The sequence below is a fragment of the Acanthaster planci genome, linkage group LG02 (genome assembly GCF_054643075.1).
Source record: "Acanthaster planci isolate LZ-2023a linkage group LG02, COTS_SCS, whole genome shotgun sequence".
In the NCBI taxonomy this organism is placed as follows: domain Eukaryota; kingdom Metazoa; phylum Echinodermata; class Asteroidea; order Valvatida; family Acanthasteridae; genus Acanthaster; species Acanthaster planci.
Window position 1 is genome coordinate 30,155,128 of NC_141778.1, and position 18,806 is coordinate 30,173,933.

Here is an 18,806-nt window from a genome sequence, read left to right on the forward strand (position 1 = left end):
GGACTTTTACAACCTGTGTATTGAAGATAGTGGCAAGAAGAGCCTGGTTCGCAAAATGTGTGTGTTTGGAGAGTTTTTGTTCGGGAAAAGAGGGTTTTCTGGCGGTCAAATTGCAGCGCCAAAAATCACCCAGCTTCGCTGCCGGTTCCTCATGTTCTCGGTAGATCCGCTAGCTCTGGACGCGATCACTTGATGTTCGCCCGTGAAGTCAAGAAAGGGCATCGTTGGTGGAAGAAAGTTACCCTAGATAGATAGCTTCCCACCTCGACATGCTCCATTACAAGCACCCTATCAAGGTGTTCACTTCGTCTTCGTCGAGATGAAAGCGGTGAGGATGATTGGTAAAGTCTACGTCTGCATTGGGGATGTCACCAACAAGAAGTTCAGCCCTTCAAAAGCAGCCTTGACAAGCCCATCTCCATGCTCAAGCGGCAGGACAACGAGAGTCAAGTCGTCGGCAAGTTTCAGTCATGAGCACACGAGTTCAAAAGTCACCATCAAGGCTTCAGCTACTCTCAAGCCATGCAAGCTGGGATCCAATCCTTAACATCACCTGGCATGCCTGGGCCAGCCATGTCGGTGGTCAGGTGGTGGACTAAGAAGCAGTGGCTGTTCAGCCAGCAACTAACTTTTGAGTCTGATTTGTCACTAACCGTTACAGGGCTGAAATAGGAAAAGCATCATCTGGAAACATCAGGATTAGGTGTATGCCAGCTGATTCATCGTGTGCAGTTGTGAGAAGTGGCCATGGACACTTCCTCCAAATAGCTAACATGACCAGTGACAGTTGGGTTCTCTGAGTTACACAGAGAATCCGAGATGGTCTGGTGTTGGCCCAAGCATCTACATCCTTTTCATCCACCCTTCCTCAGTCAGAGATGAAGTGTTGTTTCCTGGTTGTCAGCGTGCATGCCGACACCACCAATTCTGGCTCAGACTTAAAAAATCTCAGGCCAACATGCCTTGATGATGGAAGATGATGATGATGTGCTGATGATGCTCCCGTGTTACATCTTCCCGTCAAACAATTCTTAAATCAAGAGCTTCAGGTCTGATCAGATTGTCCCATTTGAGATAATTCCCTCTCCTGAGCCTATACCGCTCAACGTGTACATGTACTACCGGTACCTGGAAGTCTGCCAACACTAATTATCCAGCTTTCAGTTGCCCTCCCAAACTTACAAAGTGTGATGTTTCTTCACTGGTTCCCTACAACCACCTTTCATTTGGATCCTAATTCACATCACTGTCCTCATCGTCCCTCTAAATATCCCTGGATACCAACCACTTTCATCACTTTAGTCGGCATTGTTTCACCCTTGTCCGTCATCCAGCAATTTAAACTAGAGAAAAGCCTTCATTTACACTGAACACACCTCTTTCAAGCACTCGGGCAACCTCTGACGTTTGTGGAAAAAATAGTTCCAGATAATAACCTTCGCAGACCAAGATCACATGTTCTGAAGAATTGTACTTTTGTGCTCCAAAACATCAGACTCACTGAGAGATATGGCCTCGAACGAACTTCAACTGGATTGGAAAAACAAACTGACCAAAAAAAAGCATTTTAAAAGTTGTCCATTGCCCTGCTCCTTCCTGCTTGGACGAGATTTACATGTAATTGTACCATCCTCCAAGACGCACCTCAATGTGATCTGTCGTTGAGCAAACAGTCTGGATATGTTGAATAGCTTAAAAGTCGCACTAAACACCCACATGCTGTGTTGGAATCATCTTGGACCAAAGTGACATTCACTTTACCTTCAGATGGAGCTACTCTCCCTTTCCCTAAACTCTTGTGTTCGTCTGTGTAGTGTTGAGAAAAGTTTAGATAGCAAATGTTGAAATCCTTGTGTACTAGTGTCTAATTTTTGTAAAAGTCATCATAAATTTGGATCCATGTGGCCAGAAGACTAGAAAAACAAATTTATGATTACTCGATACAAAAGTCAGTATTGTGAAATACATAATTTTACCCGGTCATTTTTTAGAAACTTTCCAAACTCGGAACAGGTTGTTTAAAATTTTCTGGCAGTGATATTGAAATGTTGAACATGTACAACTAAGCAAGTTTTTGCACTGCACTGATGCACTTGTTTTGAAGTTGCAATTGCAGTTCTGTAATTACTATTTTTAACCTACATGTATGTGTTCTATCCTGTAACCAGACTAAAGTCAGTAATTTTAACGTTAAAAAATTCCTAGGGACCTACCGTTTCCGACGGTAATTATCATACTTCAAAGTGATCCATGGTGCAAATTCCATTTGCAGAAAGCTTTGGTACATGTAGTTTATAGCAGTAAACATACATGTACAAGTGAATTGGCAGTGTTTATGTGTATATTGGCGTCATCTTCCAGGCAGTGGTTAATTCTTCACCCTGGTTTTGGAATGTAGGTTGACATTTAAGTGGTACAGTTCTAACTCAAATTCCTCATATCACCCTGAATTTCCTGTACAGGTTTGATTACACTAACCCTCCCGGGGGTGTGCTATTAAAACCAGAGTAAATTGGAGGATTTGGGACTGCTAGGGATAAGTAGTGATAGCATTTTTGTATTTTGGTTTTGGATGTGCTTAAATCTCCTAAAGATCAATTCATAAAGGAAAGTGTGGTTAAATGGAAGCTCTGTATTATATCACACATTTCGTTTTTGATGAAATCTCCAAAAGATTCAGTCTCATTTACAGTGAGGGAATTGCATGCATTATAAATGCATGTTACGATAACATGGTCAGTAAAATATAATTGGACCCCGGCACGTTGGCAATTTATGAGTCAAAACGAAATTGACCTTTGATCATCAAAGGTATTTCTCGTCAATTTCAATCAATACGGATGATTCGCAATAGTGCGCCTCCAAGAGTTTGCAAACGAGCAATCGGTGATCAACGCGTTGCAAACTCTTGGAGGTGCACTGTTGTGAAATGCCCGTATTTGAGTTCACTGAAGGAAAGGAGGGGGCTGGAAGTTTTGCAGAGGAAATCCTGTGACTGGACTCTAATGTGTTGACTTTGTTTTTGTTATTTGGTTGACAATGCTGATTGAACGGCCAGATACGACTGTCTTAGTGAACTCAGTGAATAACCCTCGTTGCAGAATACAGAGCAGTTTTTAACTCGTTCGAACAATAACTTGAACAATAACTAACGTATTGATAACAAGCCTTACACTTGTATTTCTTGAAGTTCTCAGCATGCTTGGAAAGGGCAGTAACCCTGCCTGTGTGTGATTCCTCATGGAAATAATGTTTTCCAAGAGTAAAAATGTTTAAAAAGATTTTTCCCCCGTGCAATGTAGTTCATAGCATGGAGGAGCTTTGAATGTGTTTTTTGTTGATTTAGTAATTTTAGTCAAAATACATACATGTAGACAGATGAAAAGTAGTTCAACCCCAATTCCCTTGGGTGTGGGTAAAATCATATTAAATCAGAAGACGCAGTCCCGTTAAGGTTATCAGTGAAACAGTAGCTTAAAGTCGTGTCAATTGCACAGGAATACTTTCTACCTAAATCAAAGGTTAATGTGATGGCGTAAAAGTTGGCTAGTAAGGCGTCTGTGCAGGGGAAATTCTGTGCCTGTGAATCTTTGATTTATGCATATGATGCGTATTTATGGTCAGTTGAATATGTGGTTTGATTTTTTTTTTAATTTGAACCCAAAATGTAAGAACAGAAGGATGTTTGTCAACGTTTATTTATTCAGTTTCATTGCATTTTTAATGACGGTGCATGTAGTTGTTTTTTTCATCCTGTTGAATTGATCTTTGTCCAACTTGCACAAGGAGGCATCTTAATTTCTGTAAATCAGATAAGTACAAGAAATTGGGTTTTCCTTTTGTACATACATTTAGAATTCCCTCAATTTCTGCAGTTGGTTTTATTTTGATTTCATTCATTTTCTTTTTCTTTCAAGTAGATCTTATAAAACAATTTACCTTAGCTGTAAGCTTTGTGCCTTTTCATGTACGCTGTACTTTTGATAAGTTTTCAAAAGTTGCAAGTGCTGGCTGTTATTGGCCTCTGCAGGTACTTCGTTTCATTTCTGGCTGCGTTTTGCAGTCATGTTCACTTGCCTCAACTGCCATTTTATTATTTGAATGGGAGGACCGTGTAATGCGCAATATTACATGTACGTAAACTTTGTGTTTGCTGAAATTTTGTACTCTAAAAGTACAGTGCAGTACAAGCACTGTACACCAGTTGACTAGAACATCAAATTCCGCTGTTTATTACAAGTGATTTTGTTTTTTTGTTTTTTTGCTGTAGGGGTAGTAGGATAAGATGCAATAGGAACAAAACTCAATACGCTAATTCATTTTAGCGGCTCTTTGTGGGGGGGTTGTCCGTGTTACAGATTTACATGTACATTGTATCTTGTTTAGTTAAGGCAGATGTGAATTTGATCTGGTATATCAATTGCAAATATTTATCTTGTTATTGAACTGCCTTTAACAAATTTGAATAGCTGGCATGCATGTCTAATATCAGTTGAATTTGTTTCTGTGTAATTCTTCACAAAATGTATACTTTTCACGCGTGGGTAATACATGACTCTACCTGGAGGTTAAAGTAATACATAATTTATGCATACAAAATAAGTACATGTATGGGAATGGTTACATTTGGTAAATATTAAGCTGTCGCACAGTTCCAATTATTTACTCAGCACCTTGGCTATGGTTACATAGAGATTTACTGAACAAAGTTCTTCATTTGAGAACCATGAAAACAAATTCTGTAGTTCCTACGATAAAACATGGCGACGATTATTTAAAATTACTTAAATCAAATTTTCCAAGATGCGATTAATTAGTGAGGTTTTACGAATGCTATGTAGATTAAATTGAAATATTGACAGGCAGTGCTGTCCTGTGTAAAATCAGCCGAAAATCAGGACAGACAGTGGAATTGCGAGATCTCTGTTTGGTTTGTTTTTATTGTTTCCTCTGTGGGTACCATTTGTATGACGGCGTTTGTTTGTTTTTGCCTTTTCTCCAGTATGCATGAGTATTGCCCAACAGACTCGGCTCTTGTCTGATAAACTTGCAGGTCATATGAAAAAAAAAATCCTACATTTCAGCCAGCGTTTTTTCCTTCCTTTAACCCTAACCCTACATAATACTACAAATTACTACTTGTAGTAAAATGTAGTACTGAGCTCTGTTGCTTGTAAGAGGACATGACTTTATTGTTCTGTGAAGCCATAAGATACAATAGATAAGACATTGTACCATACAGTGCTCTGGCACTATGAATGCATGGCTTTATTGTTCTCTGTACAAGTAACAATGGAAGTAACCTAGCCAGAAGTAGTAATCTGTAGTGCTGGGTCCTTCAGGCTCAGACTATTACTTAGTATTTTGTAGTACTGTGTAGTGTAAGCCAAACAATATGCTTGGCGGTAAGGGTTAAAAAACGAACAATATAGCAGTAAAATCAGTCATTCTCACATTGTCATGTTTAATTTAAATACTTTACCACACATGGATTTGTTTGTGCATTGAAATTCCTGACAGATTTTAAATATACAGTGTTTGGTGTTTGTGAGTCTAGTTTTAGCTCTCACAGTGGTTATTTTAAATTTATTTGCCATGCTAAGCTGCATTTATTGTTCTTATATTATTGTATTTAATAGTATTTATTATGGATAAAAATCCTGAGAGGTAATTGTTAAAGATAACTAATAAACATTGCTGCAATAAATACTTTTTGAAACAATCTTTGTGCGAACTGAAATTTATTCTTGTAGACCATGTAGATAATTGCTTTTATTTAAGAATTTTGTTCAGAGAGCTGTTTTAAAATTTAGATTCTTCATTGCACTTTGTGTGGTTTGAATTATTTCTTCGCTGGTCAAAAGCAAAGAGAAAATGCCAAAATGTAGTGTTGCTTTTCTTTTATAGTTACACATTTTTTGCTTGCTGTTTATTGTATGTCGTTATTTTTGAGAGGGGGTGCTAATATGGAGTAGCTGAAGTGAAATTGTAATTTTAAATTGCCATTGTCTATTGACTGTGAAGGATGAGATGTCAAATTTTGTTTGTAACGATCCAAAGCTCTGCATTCATTCCATCCGAGAGTGCCGTTTCTGTCAACCTTGAAATGTATACTTTTCTTGTGTGTTTGACTTGTAGCCTGAAGCAGTGCCGTGCCCATGTGGCAGCAGCTACCAACGATGGCGTCCTGTCGGCAAACACGCAAGGTAAATGACCTCACTCGCACCGATCTTTCAGAATAAAGCTGTCACATTGCTTGCTCTTTTAAAAGAAATTGAAGTCTAGAAGCAGGGGTCCTGTTAAGGGGAGGGGAAAAGAGAAATGCAAAAGGGAGGGGGGAGTTGATATTGTATTCATATATGTAAATGTATGTAGAAATACAATAATTTTGTCGGTGGTCAGTGTTACTCATTCAGTGTACCCCAGAAGTGGTGGTTTCAGGTTTCATAGGGGGGCGCATCCTAAGACCCCTCTACTGCCGATGGGATATGTGCTTTGATTAGGCTTGCGCTGAAAACATGTAGGAAAAGTGGAATTTAGACCAGACAACCCCCCCCCCCACCAGAGGAATGCTTCCTCTCAAAAGAGATTGTTTCAAAAGAGATTGTTTCAAAAGAGATTGTTTCAAAAGAGATTGTTTCAAAAGAGATTGTTCCTACATAGGGTCACCCCAAGCCTTGCCAATCACACCTCCACCTTGCAAAAATTTTAATCTCATTGACATTTTCCCTTCCCTTCCCCTCCCCCCCAAAAAAACCCCACTACTTGCAATGCCTATGTCCCAATGACAAGACAAAGTCTCTGAAGTGGAGTACAAGTGGATTGGTGGATACGGGTTGGGATCAATGTTACCAAGAAAAAAACTAAGTATTGGAAGGGTGGTTAAAAAAAAGTTCTGGTTTGCTTGTTATTGGCTTCATCCCCACAAGAGTATACAAACTTTAAAAAACACCAAAAGAAAAGAGAAAAAATGAAACCCTCCTCGCCTCTGCAAAGGTTGAACAGAAAAACAACTTGTGTCTTCAGAATCTTGCTGTTTAATCAGAGTGCCAGTTATTGGAAGTGTGGGCGAAAGCCTTCTTTCTGACGATGTCAGTTTTGGATACCCTCCGAAGGGGTCTATACCGTCGCAATAGCACACATGCATCATCCTTTGAGAGGGATTGCCAGATTGGTGAAGGTATTGCAAGTCTGTAGGTCAGGCGGGGCTTCACATGACAATAGATTGGTTTAGTTGGGATTAAATTCAGTTTTGGTCCAAGGCGTAAACTGTAAATTGAAATGCCTTTGAACCTCGTTAAGAGGTCCTTCGGACTTTACAGATTACATGTACCTGCTCTAACATGAACCTTGTACATGTATTATGAGGTATGAAAACGATGAAGAGCAAAGGATTGGGACTAAAGAATTTCCTTGCTTCAAGGAGAACTTGGTGTTAAACAGTGGTGTTATTTGATTGGTGACGGATGAGCAATATGCTGCAGCTCTTACATGACAAGAAATGTACCAGGAAGATTAAAATAGCTAAAGAATTCATGGACAGGGACATTGACAAGCTCCTAGTCAAAAGTGCAGGGGATGGTCTGTCTTCCCCACCCCTCCCTCTCCCCCTTCGCCGTACACTGCCCATGACAGTGGGTCTCGTGTTTTTAGTCTCGTGGTGTATGTTGGCCATGGGCTGTGAAGGCTGTCCCTGTTGAAAAGAATGCATGATTGACAGCACTGCCTTGTTGCTTGATGGCAGGACTGCGCGATGCCCTGTACGGCTTCATCCGGCAGTGTCTGCAGGGCACCATCAAGCCAGAGGTGGCAGCGGTGGCCCTCAGTGATGTCGCGGTAAGTCGACTCCAAATGCTGCCTCAGTGGCAAGTCCATGATTCGGGGTGGCTGAGTTGTCAGTAGCTCAGTTGTTTGGCAAAGCGTGAGGGGTTAGCTGAGGTCATGATGGCAACCGAAGCAAGGGCCAAAAGCCTTAATGAACTGAGATTTTGGAATACTGTTCGACTTTTTGTTTTTCAGGAGTGCAATGGGGTAATTTTTCCCCAGTAATAAGTCAGTGCCCAGCAGAGGGCATTGGCAGGCGGTAAATGGCCTCCTCCCAGTGTTCATTCCTCTTGGAATGCAAAGCTCAACAGCTGCATGAAGTGTGACTTGGAGATTAAGCCCAAAATTGGCATCATGGCTTTATTTAATTGTAAATCTAAAAAGATCAGTGAGTTGGTTTCTGAGAGTTGTAAATGCTGTTTTGATGAGACAAACATATATGTATTTTTTAACAAGTTGCTGTGATCATTTCAGGAGAAATTGCCAAGGGGCTTGGCTGTTTGGTTTTGTTTTTCGCCATTTTGAAATGGCAAGCATGATCAAAATGAAAGAGAAAATTTTTTTTTTATTTACTTTGATCATTTCAGACCAAAATACAAATGGCCTCGGCTATTTCTTCACTTTCATTTTCTGCTACGTGTCAACATTCAGGTATTAGTGATTAAAATGAATTGAAACGTTCTGGTTTGTTTGCATAGCACATGCATGCCGGTGTGAGCTCTCTGTTAGCTGACATCTTCAGTATTGTAGGTAAGTTTTTACTCAGCACTTTCTAGGACGCCATAGATATATCCCGACTTCAGGTTAAAAGACAAGATACAGAGGGTCAAACAGAGGGGATAGGATAAAAACAAAACAGTTATTGTGCAGTTTTTTTGAGCATTGATTGATGCAAAGTTGTGTAGTGTAACTACGCCGTGCCTCTGAAAAGAATGTGTCTTTATTTCCAGAAAGCTGCCCGCTGTTTTGAAAAATGCATGCTTCATGGTGTGAAGCATCAAATCCTTCTGTACCAAAAAACACCACCATGACCCTTTGGTATATTGGGCAATGCGCCAGCGGCACTTCCTTTTGTTTGCTCTTCCAGATATTGAGACAACAAGTCAGGAATGCAAACCAGAGACTGAAACGGGAGCTAAATCAGAGCGGGAGAACTTTGTGGAGCTACTGAGAAAATGTGTCGTAAGTTGAAAAAAAAATTTATGCAAGCTCCCACGTAGTGGCATAGACATTACCTCCGTATGGAGGCCTGCATGTTTCACACTGTTATGGATCTTGATAAGGGATCTCAGTGTTGGTTCGGTTAATCCATCAGGCTGGTTTTTGTGTCAGTGAACCAACAACAGATCTCTGATTGTGAAATATACTGGCATGTGGATTAGCCAGTACCAAAAAGGGTTATTTTTGTATATTGAAATCAACCAAGATGCTCTGGCTTAAAGGAGTTTCTATCGATATTTCATGTATTTTAACTAATGCAGAACAAGCATCCAAAACTAAAGTCTCAGAAGTGGATGGGTTGCCAATATTTTTGCTCATACAGCTTCCTGGGCCAGGTTTTAGGACAGGACACATCTCAAAGATAAATGGGAAAGTTTTTTGGTATTATGGTTACCAGACCTGCAGTCTGAATCCAGGGGAGGCAACTTAGGCCGAATCTCTTGTCAAGAGCTAGGTCTAGGTCTTTGCTCCATTGGAAATGTGTGGAGACGCGCAGAAAATAGGCCTAGCCGTAGCTCTGGAAGCCCGTTTCGGACACGGCCTTAGATTTGTGTCGAGGCAAGCCTCCTACTTCTTTTTTTTAAGCTCTTAGTGATTTTGACAGCATCTCCTTGTTTTTGTAGAGTTTTGTGACTGGGCCAGTTCTGAAGGAACGCATGGAGTATGAAACCCTGGGCGAAATCAAAGTCATCACCAAGGATGCCTTCAAACAGAAATACGTCCGACTGAAAACCAAACTATTGTAAGTACACGAGACCTTCAAAAAAAAGTAAATACTCAAGAGGCTTGCGTGGCTTTACAGTAGCTGACAGGCATGCAAACGGATCAAAAGATTTCTTGCTTTTTAGTGTCAATCTTTGGTTCTAAAGCATGCTTCAATGTCACTTTTTAGGAATACCTTTGCTTTGCATTTGGAACAGTGTGCTGTTGTCACTCATTGGTTGGAAAGAGTTATGACGGTGGGGATATTCATTTTGGTGGTAGTGATGTGACCGTAGCACATGCATTTCATAGTTGCTCGTGAACCGCTGTAGTGCACTTCCCAACAAAAGAGCCTCTGTTGTTTGGAAAATTGCGCCCTCTCTCAGTCCCGCTCAGGGTAGACGTTCACAGCTGTGTGAACAGATGAGTTGAAAGCAGCCAAAGATGTGAATGAAAGTAACCATACTGTCACCAAAGACCACCTTAGTGTTTCAGATTTCTTCCCCCATAAGTTAAATTGTTTTATGAATTCAACCTTTTTTTATGTCTGGACAGGTTCCTTTTCGCATAACATTGCAATCCTTATAAGCAGTATACCTCTAGACGCAAAGACTGATATTGTATGGTACCGAGTGTGGACAAGTGATTATCATCAGCAATTACATAATACTGTAAGGTTCTAGTGTGGTTGCAAAGCACACAGCAGCAATGGCAGTCAGGTATCAGCCCGGCCTCTCTCTTCCTCACCCAAGAGGGAGCTTTTGTGCACAGAGACCTTGTGTTGAAGTCGGAGGTGGCATACCTATCTGTGTGCGATACTAAAACGTATCAAGAAACCCTAAATGATTGCCTGACTGTGCTTGGGCCGGTTTTTCTGATTTGCAGTTACAAGCAGCAGAAGTTCAACCTTCTACGTGAGGAGAGCGAGGGGTACAGCAAGCTGGGGGCAGAGCTAGCCCAGGTGACCTCCAGCCAAAGCAATCACGAGCAACTGCTGGAAAGTATCAAGTCTCTGATAGGTGAGTGCTAAAAACTGCTGAGCTGAAAGTGTTACTTTGCAACAAAAATCTTTACAAGCGTATATTGGGATTCAAACTCGTAACCTAACGTCTGTGCAAGTATCTCACCCCTGATCACCAAGCCTGCTAATAATTGGCTGGCTGGTTAGAATCCAATATGGCAGCTGGTGTCGTATTCAGTGACGTTCTTAATGGAATTTTGCGGAGCACCAGTGACCAATTTTCATGTGAATGTGCACAACCGTATGTTATCTTCACATAAGTGCCCAGCGCATCGTGGGAGTAATGCTTAAGTGTCAGTCATACTTCTCTCATTTTCCCCCATGATAAGATCTCTGTCACAGAATTACACTCTCGTCTGTTTGTTCTCCCCTACAGGTTGCTTTGATCTAGACCCCAACCGCGTCCTGGACATTATCATGGAGGCATTTGAATGCACCCCACACATGGACCAGCTGTTTGTCCCTCTGCTCCAGAACTACATGTGCGAGCCGCTGACAATCTGCCACATGCTGGGCTTCAAGTTCCACTTCTACAAGGTGAAAATCGCAAAGAAATTCAGGTCCTTCTATAAATTTGGAGTCCATTTTTTATTCTGTCCTCATTAAGTTTAGTTTATAACACATTCGTGAAATTCGAAAACTGATACAGAAATGCACATTACCGGCCAAACAATTAGAAATAGTTTGAAATCAATTTCATTGATATCTCTTGCCAAATTACACGGGTCAGGTGTAACAGACAGAAAAATTTAATGTGTCGGTACCCCAAATTTATAGAATAACCCATTTATCTTTGTGACTTCCAGCTCAAAGCTGTAAAGAAATATTGATTTCCTTCCACATGCTAGGAAGTGTTTACCCAATCTGTCATAAGTATGGGAAAGGACAGCATCAAGATGTTCAGAGCTTACTTTCCTGACGGACCCTGCCCAAAGCTCTTTGTAGATATTGCAGTTTTTTCTGATATCACAACGCAGATCATGCTTTCTGCCAAGGCCGACATAACTTGAGTTTTGTGGTCGAGATTTCTTGTCTCACTGCCATCCGTCTACTACAGGTGCTGTCTGTCCTCACGATCTGAAAATTGCCGTCGGTCACTGAATAAAAGGCTCTGAAAAACTGGTTGATTTTGCTTCGTGGAATCAAAATCTTGCCTCAACTGTGAATTCCAGTCTACTGTAGCATTATGCTTTCTTTTATGTAATTTGAAAAAGAAATTTAAATACTTCCTAAAGAATGTTTGCATCTCAACATACAAACTTCAACCACAGGAAGAGAACATCACAACCCCAGAATCTCTGCATAGACTAGCTGCCCTGTTACTGCAACATGAACTGGTTGACTTGGATAACCTATATCCACATGTAAGTGCATTTTAGTCACAAATATGGGGGAATGCCATTTGTGAAACTGTGACCGGCTCTGCAAAAAGGTGTAATATGTCACATTTTTTGGAATTTGAGTTATATGTCAAATTGCCCACATCCTAAGCTTTCATTTGATATATGATTCATCCCAGTGGCATTTTGCGTTTTGGAGTTGTTTGCCATTTGCATGTTCATATAATTTCATTTTATCACACGTGCTTTTTGAGATAATGCCCTTTAAACTTGACGAACACAAACATTAAACTTAAATTTGACACACTCTTGGTTGTCCTTAGTAACAGAGGCTTTCTGGTCAAGCAATTGGCCTCAAAATCTTTCCAAATATTTTCACTCTCGGCACATGGAATGGGCCATTTCACGTTTTTGCATTGCACGACTTAATACACCTTTTGGCAGAGCGGGTCGCACATTATTAGCTCTGATTGTCATGCGTTTAGATGCCGTCTGATCTAGGGTTTGAATAATTTGGAAACCGTACAAAGTTGTCTAAAGTAAAGTGACTGAAACCTGAAGCGGAGTAATCGTAAAAGCGCACTCTTGGCTTTGAATTGGAGTGCAGATTTCATAAACCATCAAATTTCAGAAGTCCTTAAATCCTGTAAAGGGGAAATACAGAGAAATCCCACAGAACCTGATGGTTAAGGTGTGGCTCCAAGAAAGCACTGTCAGATCTGTGCTTTTGAGTCCATCAGCACATAAAATTGTTCAGTTTTTCCTGGAAGCTTGTGCAAATCATACAATGAACTTGTAACTTGAAGACAACCTCGGCATTTGGTCATTTGTTCCATTTCTCTAGTTGATGCCGGCCGACACAGACATCATACAGGGCTACAAGAAGTCCATCACCGAGGCCCGCCAGTTCGCTCGCAAGATGACCATCGTTCTCCTGTCGGACAGAGAGAAGGAGGAAGAGGAGGCAGAGAAGGAGAAGAAAGAGAACAAAGATGACAAGGTCAGTCCCTCGCCGATGGCTTGTTAGCTTCCCTGAGAGGACTTGCTACTGGATGCTTGTCATTGGAAAGGGAAAGCATCAGAGGAAGAAGGAATCAAGGAAAAGATGGAAATGCCAGGCCATCGGTTTGGCTTGTAGGTTTCCGTTAGTACGACTTGGTTGTATTGATCATGTGAGGATAGACAAGGAGGGCAGAAAGAAAAACCAACTAAAACTCTTTGCCAAGCTTTCTGTGGTAAAAGACTTGGGCTTCGTGTGGAATGAAATCTCAATAAAAGCAGAAGAGAGACAGGTAAAATGTTATTAGTTTTCTCTTGGGAGATGATACGCACGCAAAAAGGAAGCAAAAGATTACAAGTAAGATCTTCTCTTGACCTAGGTTTCCTTGCAAGATGGGCCTTGTAGACTGATTAAATACCTAATTGAAAGAAAGGCCCAACTCCAACAAAACCTGTTTTGAGTTCAAAAGAAAAAACTCAACATTTTTTAAAGGAGTTGCAAAGGAAATCAATTAACTCTCCGAGGCCAGAATAGGGGAGTGGGGCTTTGGAGGTATTCAGTTGTAATGCTTTGTGTTTGTAAATCTTCTTGTTCCCTTTTTTCCGACCAGCCCCCCGATAACCAGAAACTGGGCTTGATTGAAGCCTTGCTGAGGATCGGTGACTGGTCCCACGCCCAGAAGCTGATTGACAGGCTGCCCCAGTACTGTGCCGTAGCTAAACGGCCTGTGGCCAACGCCCTCTGTGACCTGGTCGGTGCACTGATCGATCCCCTGTACAAGCAGTGAGTGAAATGTCATTTGTGATTAGGCATCTTGTAGTTGGACACGAAAAGCCAATTCCTTTACTCTCTTTACTGATAACATCAATCTCCACCGACTTTCATTCTGTAACTCTTGCTGTTCATAACCATTAAGGTTTTCCCCAGAAGGAAATTTACTATGAGTCAGTTCAAAGTAACACAAGACATTTGGTTTGTAATTGGAAAATATGAAATACCAAAATTTCCATTTCTCTCAAATAGTGGGTGTGTAGGACCGTAGCTAACAGAATTTGTATTGATGCTGTGCATTTGTACTGCTCAAAATCATCTTGAAAACAGAGATATCTTGGTAAATATTCTGGCATTTTTTTTCCTTTGGTTTTTTTTCTTGTTGTTTTTAAGGTTTGGCATGCCCAAGGGAGCGAAGAGCATAGTCCTCTCCCCTCCAGCTGGCTGCAAGTCGGTAGCCGTCCCAGCGCGGATCCTGGACCTTTGCCCGGCCTTCAGGATGTGCAACTACCTGGGTCCCTACGCCGGCGCCCAGCCGGCCCTGCTCTGGAAGCTGGTCAGACTGGGCAAGACGCTGATGAGCAAGAGAGCAGCCGCCAGTGAATCAGAGAGGGACCAGTGGGTCAGTATATTACTATTTGCTCAGACTATTGGCCCAGTGGAATAGTATTGACACTGTACCAAAGGAACAGTAGGTCAGTATACTTTTGTTTGCTCAGACTATTGGCTAGTGGAATAGTAATTGGCATGATACCAAAGGAATAGTAGGTCAGTGTATTGCAGATTTCCCCAACTGCTGGCCCAATTGAAGAGCAAGTGGCACATTGTTGAAGGAAGAAAAGGTCTGTATATTGCTGTATTCCCAGATAGTCGACCCAGTTGAAGAGCAAGTGGCACAGTGTTGAAGGAAGAATAGGTCTGTATATTGCTGTATTCCCAGATAGTCGACCCAGTTGAAGAGCAAGTGGCACAGTGTTGAAGGAAGAAAAGGTCTGTATATTGCTGTATTCCCAGATAGTCGACCCAGTTGAAGAGCAAGTGGCACAGTGTTGAAGGAAGAATAGGTCTGTATATTGCTGTATTCCCAGATAGTCGACCCAGTTGAAGAGCAAGTGGCACAGTGTTGAAGGAAGAAAAGGTCTGTATATTGCTGTATTCCCAGATAGTCGACCCAGTTGAAGAGCAAGTGGCACAGTTTCAAAGTTACAGTGGGAAGTATAAATCAATATGTTGTCAGACAGGTAACACAATGGAAGAGCAATATTGGCTCGCAGAAGTGCTCAGATGGGAAAGTGTACCACATTTTTGGATTCCTCTACCCTCTAAGGGCAATGCACGTTAGTCTAGGGTATTATTAAAATAAAAATTAAAAACCTGTGTGTTATTGTCCACTTAATAGGTCTTTACATTTGGGATTTCAAGCTATTCATGGTGACAGACAACTAAGGTAGAAAGCTTGCGGTAGCACCATGGAAGGATACGATCTCTTTGTGAGTCTGTATGGTTCTGAAAAGAACCGTGAGGGACTCAGAACCATACAGACTCACAAAGAGATCGTATCCTTGCATGGTGCTACCGCAAGCTTTCCAACTTAGGTCTTTACATTGTTCAGATTGGACATTAGGCCATAGGTCCTACTTTCTTTTTAATAAACTCACTTGGAGAAGAGTATCGGCTCAGTCCTGTATTTCTCGCCAGCAGCACTGTGCATGCTCAGCAATCAAGTACTTTGTTTTCATGGTGACAAAAATGTTGTTGACACTGACCAGTTTGTTGTTTCAAGTGAAAATGGCCATACTCAAAGAAACAGGTACAGTCTGTGTGGAACGATTTTTGACCCGTAGCCGTAGGAGCAGAGACAGTAGCTTTCCCAAATTCACAGACTTTTTTCTGGAATATGTCTGTCTTTTCAGGAGGAGGTCTACCGTCAGTTGCTGTCGCTGATCGAAGGGACCCTGCTGCCTTCCATGAGCACGCTAGACAACAACGCTTGCCTGTCCGAGGAGATGTGGAGCTTGCTGAAACTCATGCCTTACAACATCAGGTAGGGACAGCCTTCGTCTTAAATGCCAAGGGAGACTTCTTTCACAAAGGGCATTTGAAGGAATCTCTGCCAAAAATTGGTTTGCAGTTTTGTCTCAGTGGTTTTGAATTTCTTTGACACATCACAGAAAGCATGATATGTCTCTAATAATTCTGTGTTTTCCTAAAACTATAGAGAAAACCTTCACACACTTTCCAAAACCTTTCTTTGTTAGGATAAATAATATATTTAATTAATTGCTGATCTTCGTGGGATTTGGCGTATGTAGAGCAAAAGATCTCTTCTTACTGAAAGAGAAGTGACTGGCCAAAGTCTAATCTTTGAGTTTTTGATGTATTTTATGCAGTAAACACACAGCGCAGACCTTTCTGCTTTGCCAAAAGTCATGTAAAGTCTTCTTCTCATATATACTCCTTGTTTCTTCACGTTCGCACAATGTAGAGTTCAGTTATAAATGACATGTAAGTACATATGATGAATTGTGAATGTGCACCTCTTCAAATCTTCACCAGACGAACCCACCTTGGCCAGTTCACTAAACATTTCACCAGTCCCCCCCAAAGTTCAATATGTCTCGGGGATGATTTTTAATATTTCTTTTGATCATTGTGACGTATTACAGTTCCAAACAAGTTTGCTGCTGTCTTTTTAGGTACTGTCTATACGGCCGATGGAAGAACAGTACGTATGCCATCCACCCTCCCCTGATTCGAATCAAAGCGGTGACCACTGACCGGGCCAAGTACATCATGAAGCGACTGACCAAGGACAACGTCAAGCCGCTGGGCAGGCAGATCGGCAAGCTCAGCCACGTCAACCCCGGCATCCTCTTTGAATATGTAAGATTTTGTTACCCTGCCGGGGAAACGAATGTGTGAAAACTGAGGAGAATTTGTGACGTGGTTTGCCGAAAAACCAGGCAGAATTGAGGACAGTTACGAGTGAAGGAAGACCTCGTCAATTACTCAATGGGGTTCTGATTCATCTACAGTTCATATTAAATTTACGATCCTTGTGATGTGTAAAATGTTCTGTGTCCGTTTCAGACTGACTCTTTTCTACACTGATCTCAAATGTTCAAGGCCGTTTTCTCACTTTAAGTATTTAGAATAGGCTGATTTCAAGCTCGATTGACTTCACGGTGGAAAATCTGGTTGACAAAAAAATGAAGTAGTATTTGAATTCAATAAGGAGTCGATTTTGCTAATATTGCTATCACTCTAAATGTCCTTTTACTTTTTTTACTTTTATTTCTCAAATTGATGTTACTGGATGGATACAGGATGGTCCTCATCAACCTACCCAAACAGTTAGGCAACAACTGATTCTTCTTTGTATTGTTTTTTTGAACTTGATGTTTTCAGGTTTTATCGACCATCCAACGGTACGATAACTTCATTGGCCCAGTGGTGGATTCCTTAAAGTATCTCACCTCACTGTCGTACGATGTGCTGGCGTGTATCCTTTCAAACCTGCAATGAGAAATGATCGTTTTTTTAAGATCTGACTAGTCTTGTAGTCAAGTCCGTCATAAGTCCATTCACAAGTCCCTTCACAGGTCCAGTCATAAGTCCCTTCACAGGTCCAGGCACAAGTCCCATCATAAGTCCAGTCATAAGTCCCTTCACAAGTCCATTCACGAGCCCTTTCACAAGTCCCTTCACATTTCCTTTCACAAGTCCTTTCACATGTCCCTTCACAAGTCCAGTCACAAGTCCAGTCACAAGTCCTTTCACAAGTCCTTTCACAAGTCCCTTCACAAGTCCCTTCACAAGTCCAGTCACAAGTCCATTCATAAGTCCCTTCACAAGTCCAGTCACAAGTCCCTTCACAAGTGCAGTCACAAGTTCAGTCATAAGTCCCTTCACAAGTCCCTTCGCAAGTCCCTTCGCAAGTCCCTTCACAAGTCCCTTCACAAGTCCAGTCACAAGTCCAGTCACCAGTCCAGTCACCAGTCCAGTCACAAGTCCAGTCGCAAGTCCCTTCACAAGCCCCTTTCACAACAGCAGTCATTTTGTCTCTGTTCATTTGCGCAGCTTGTGACTTTAGACTGGATGACTTGTGATACTTTCAACTACAGCTGCAGCGAAGGTTGAAGTATGTTTGGGACACTGTTACAATCGCTTGCTTTCCTTAATGAGTTTGTGCTCTCCAGACTGCGTGATAGAAGCCCTAGCCAACCCAGAGAAGGAACGCATGAAGCACGACGACACCAACCTGTCATTGTGGATACAGAGTGAGTGGGATTCAATCGTAGCAATGCTTGCTTAAACTTTGGCTCTTTCAAAGGTCATTCATGAATGTGGATATGAGGAATCGTTGTACAGGTTGGATCAGAGCAAGTGGTTAGGAGGGGTTCAGTTAAAGTCTGTCCCAGTCGTGGCATCAGCAGAATTGTAAAAGAATTTTAAATATATATGATGGCATCTTAGATTAAATAATGAGTGCCCAAATTTCGCTGAAATGCACGTATTATAAAATACAGCTCTCAAATTTCAATGTTTTAAGCACTTTATCTGTACTTCTCTCTTGAATACCAAATTGAATTAACAAGTTTTTGGAGAAACCTCAAATTTTATAAAGTTCTTAATAATGAGTGCCCAAATGTGTAAACCCATTTCGCTGAAATGTGCATATTATAAAATACAGCTCTCAAATTTCAATGTTTTAAGCACTTTATCTGTACTTCTCTCTTGAACACCAAATTGAATTCACAAGCTTTTGGAGAAACCTCAAATTTTGTAAATTTCATAATAACACCCTCTACAATGCTGGATATTAAGCTGAGAAGTTCTTGTGTCCTTTAAACTCCAGCTCTGAAGCAAGGCGGTGGTGAGGTCTGTACTCAAATGCCCAATGCGGAGTCATAGTGCTTGGGCCATG

The 18,806-nt window shown here is 41.3% G+C and overlaps 1 protein-coding gene across 4 annotated transcripts in view; it reads left to right on the forward strand.

Annotated features, from left to right (window-relative positions):
• thoc2 (THO complex 2) overlaps positions 1–18,806 on the forward strand; it is a 37,844-nt gene that overhangs the window by 111 nt on the left and 18,927 nt on the right. For all 4 annotated transcript variants that reach the window (XM_022231162.2, XM_022231164.2, XM_022231165.2 and 1 more), the window contains exons 2-16: positions 6,139–6,206; positions 7,745–7,836; positions 8,523–8,574; positions 8,912–9,006; positions 9,669–9,787; positions 10,633–10,766; positions 11,145–11,305; positions 12,040–12,132; positions 12,953–13,108; positions 13,719–13,891; positions 14,273–14,501; positions 15,793–15,923; positions 16,576–16,762; positions 17,288–17,381; positions 18,079–18,159. In XM_022231162.2, the coding sequence (XP_022086854.2) occupies positions 6,139–6,206; positions 7,745–7,836; positions 8,523–8,574; positions 8,912–9,006; positions 9,669–9,787; positions 10,633–10,766; positions 11,145–11,305; positions 12,040–12,132; positions 12,953–13,108; positions 13,719–13,891; positions 14,273–14,501; positions 15,793–15,923; positions 16,576–16,762; positions 17,288–17,381; positions 18,079–18,159 (1,865 nt within the window). The remainder of the gene's footprint in view (positions 1–6,138; positions 6,207–7,744; positions 7,837–8,522; positions 8,575–8,911; positions 9,007–9,668; positions 9,788–10,632; positions 10,767–11,144; positions 11,306–12,039; positions 12,133–12,952; positions 13,109–13,718; positions 13,892–14,272; positions 14,502–15,792; positions 15,924–16,575; positions 16,763–17,287; positions 17,382–18,078; positions 18,160–18,806) is intronic.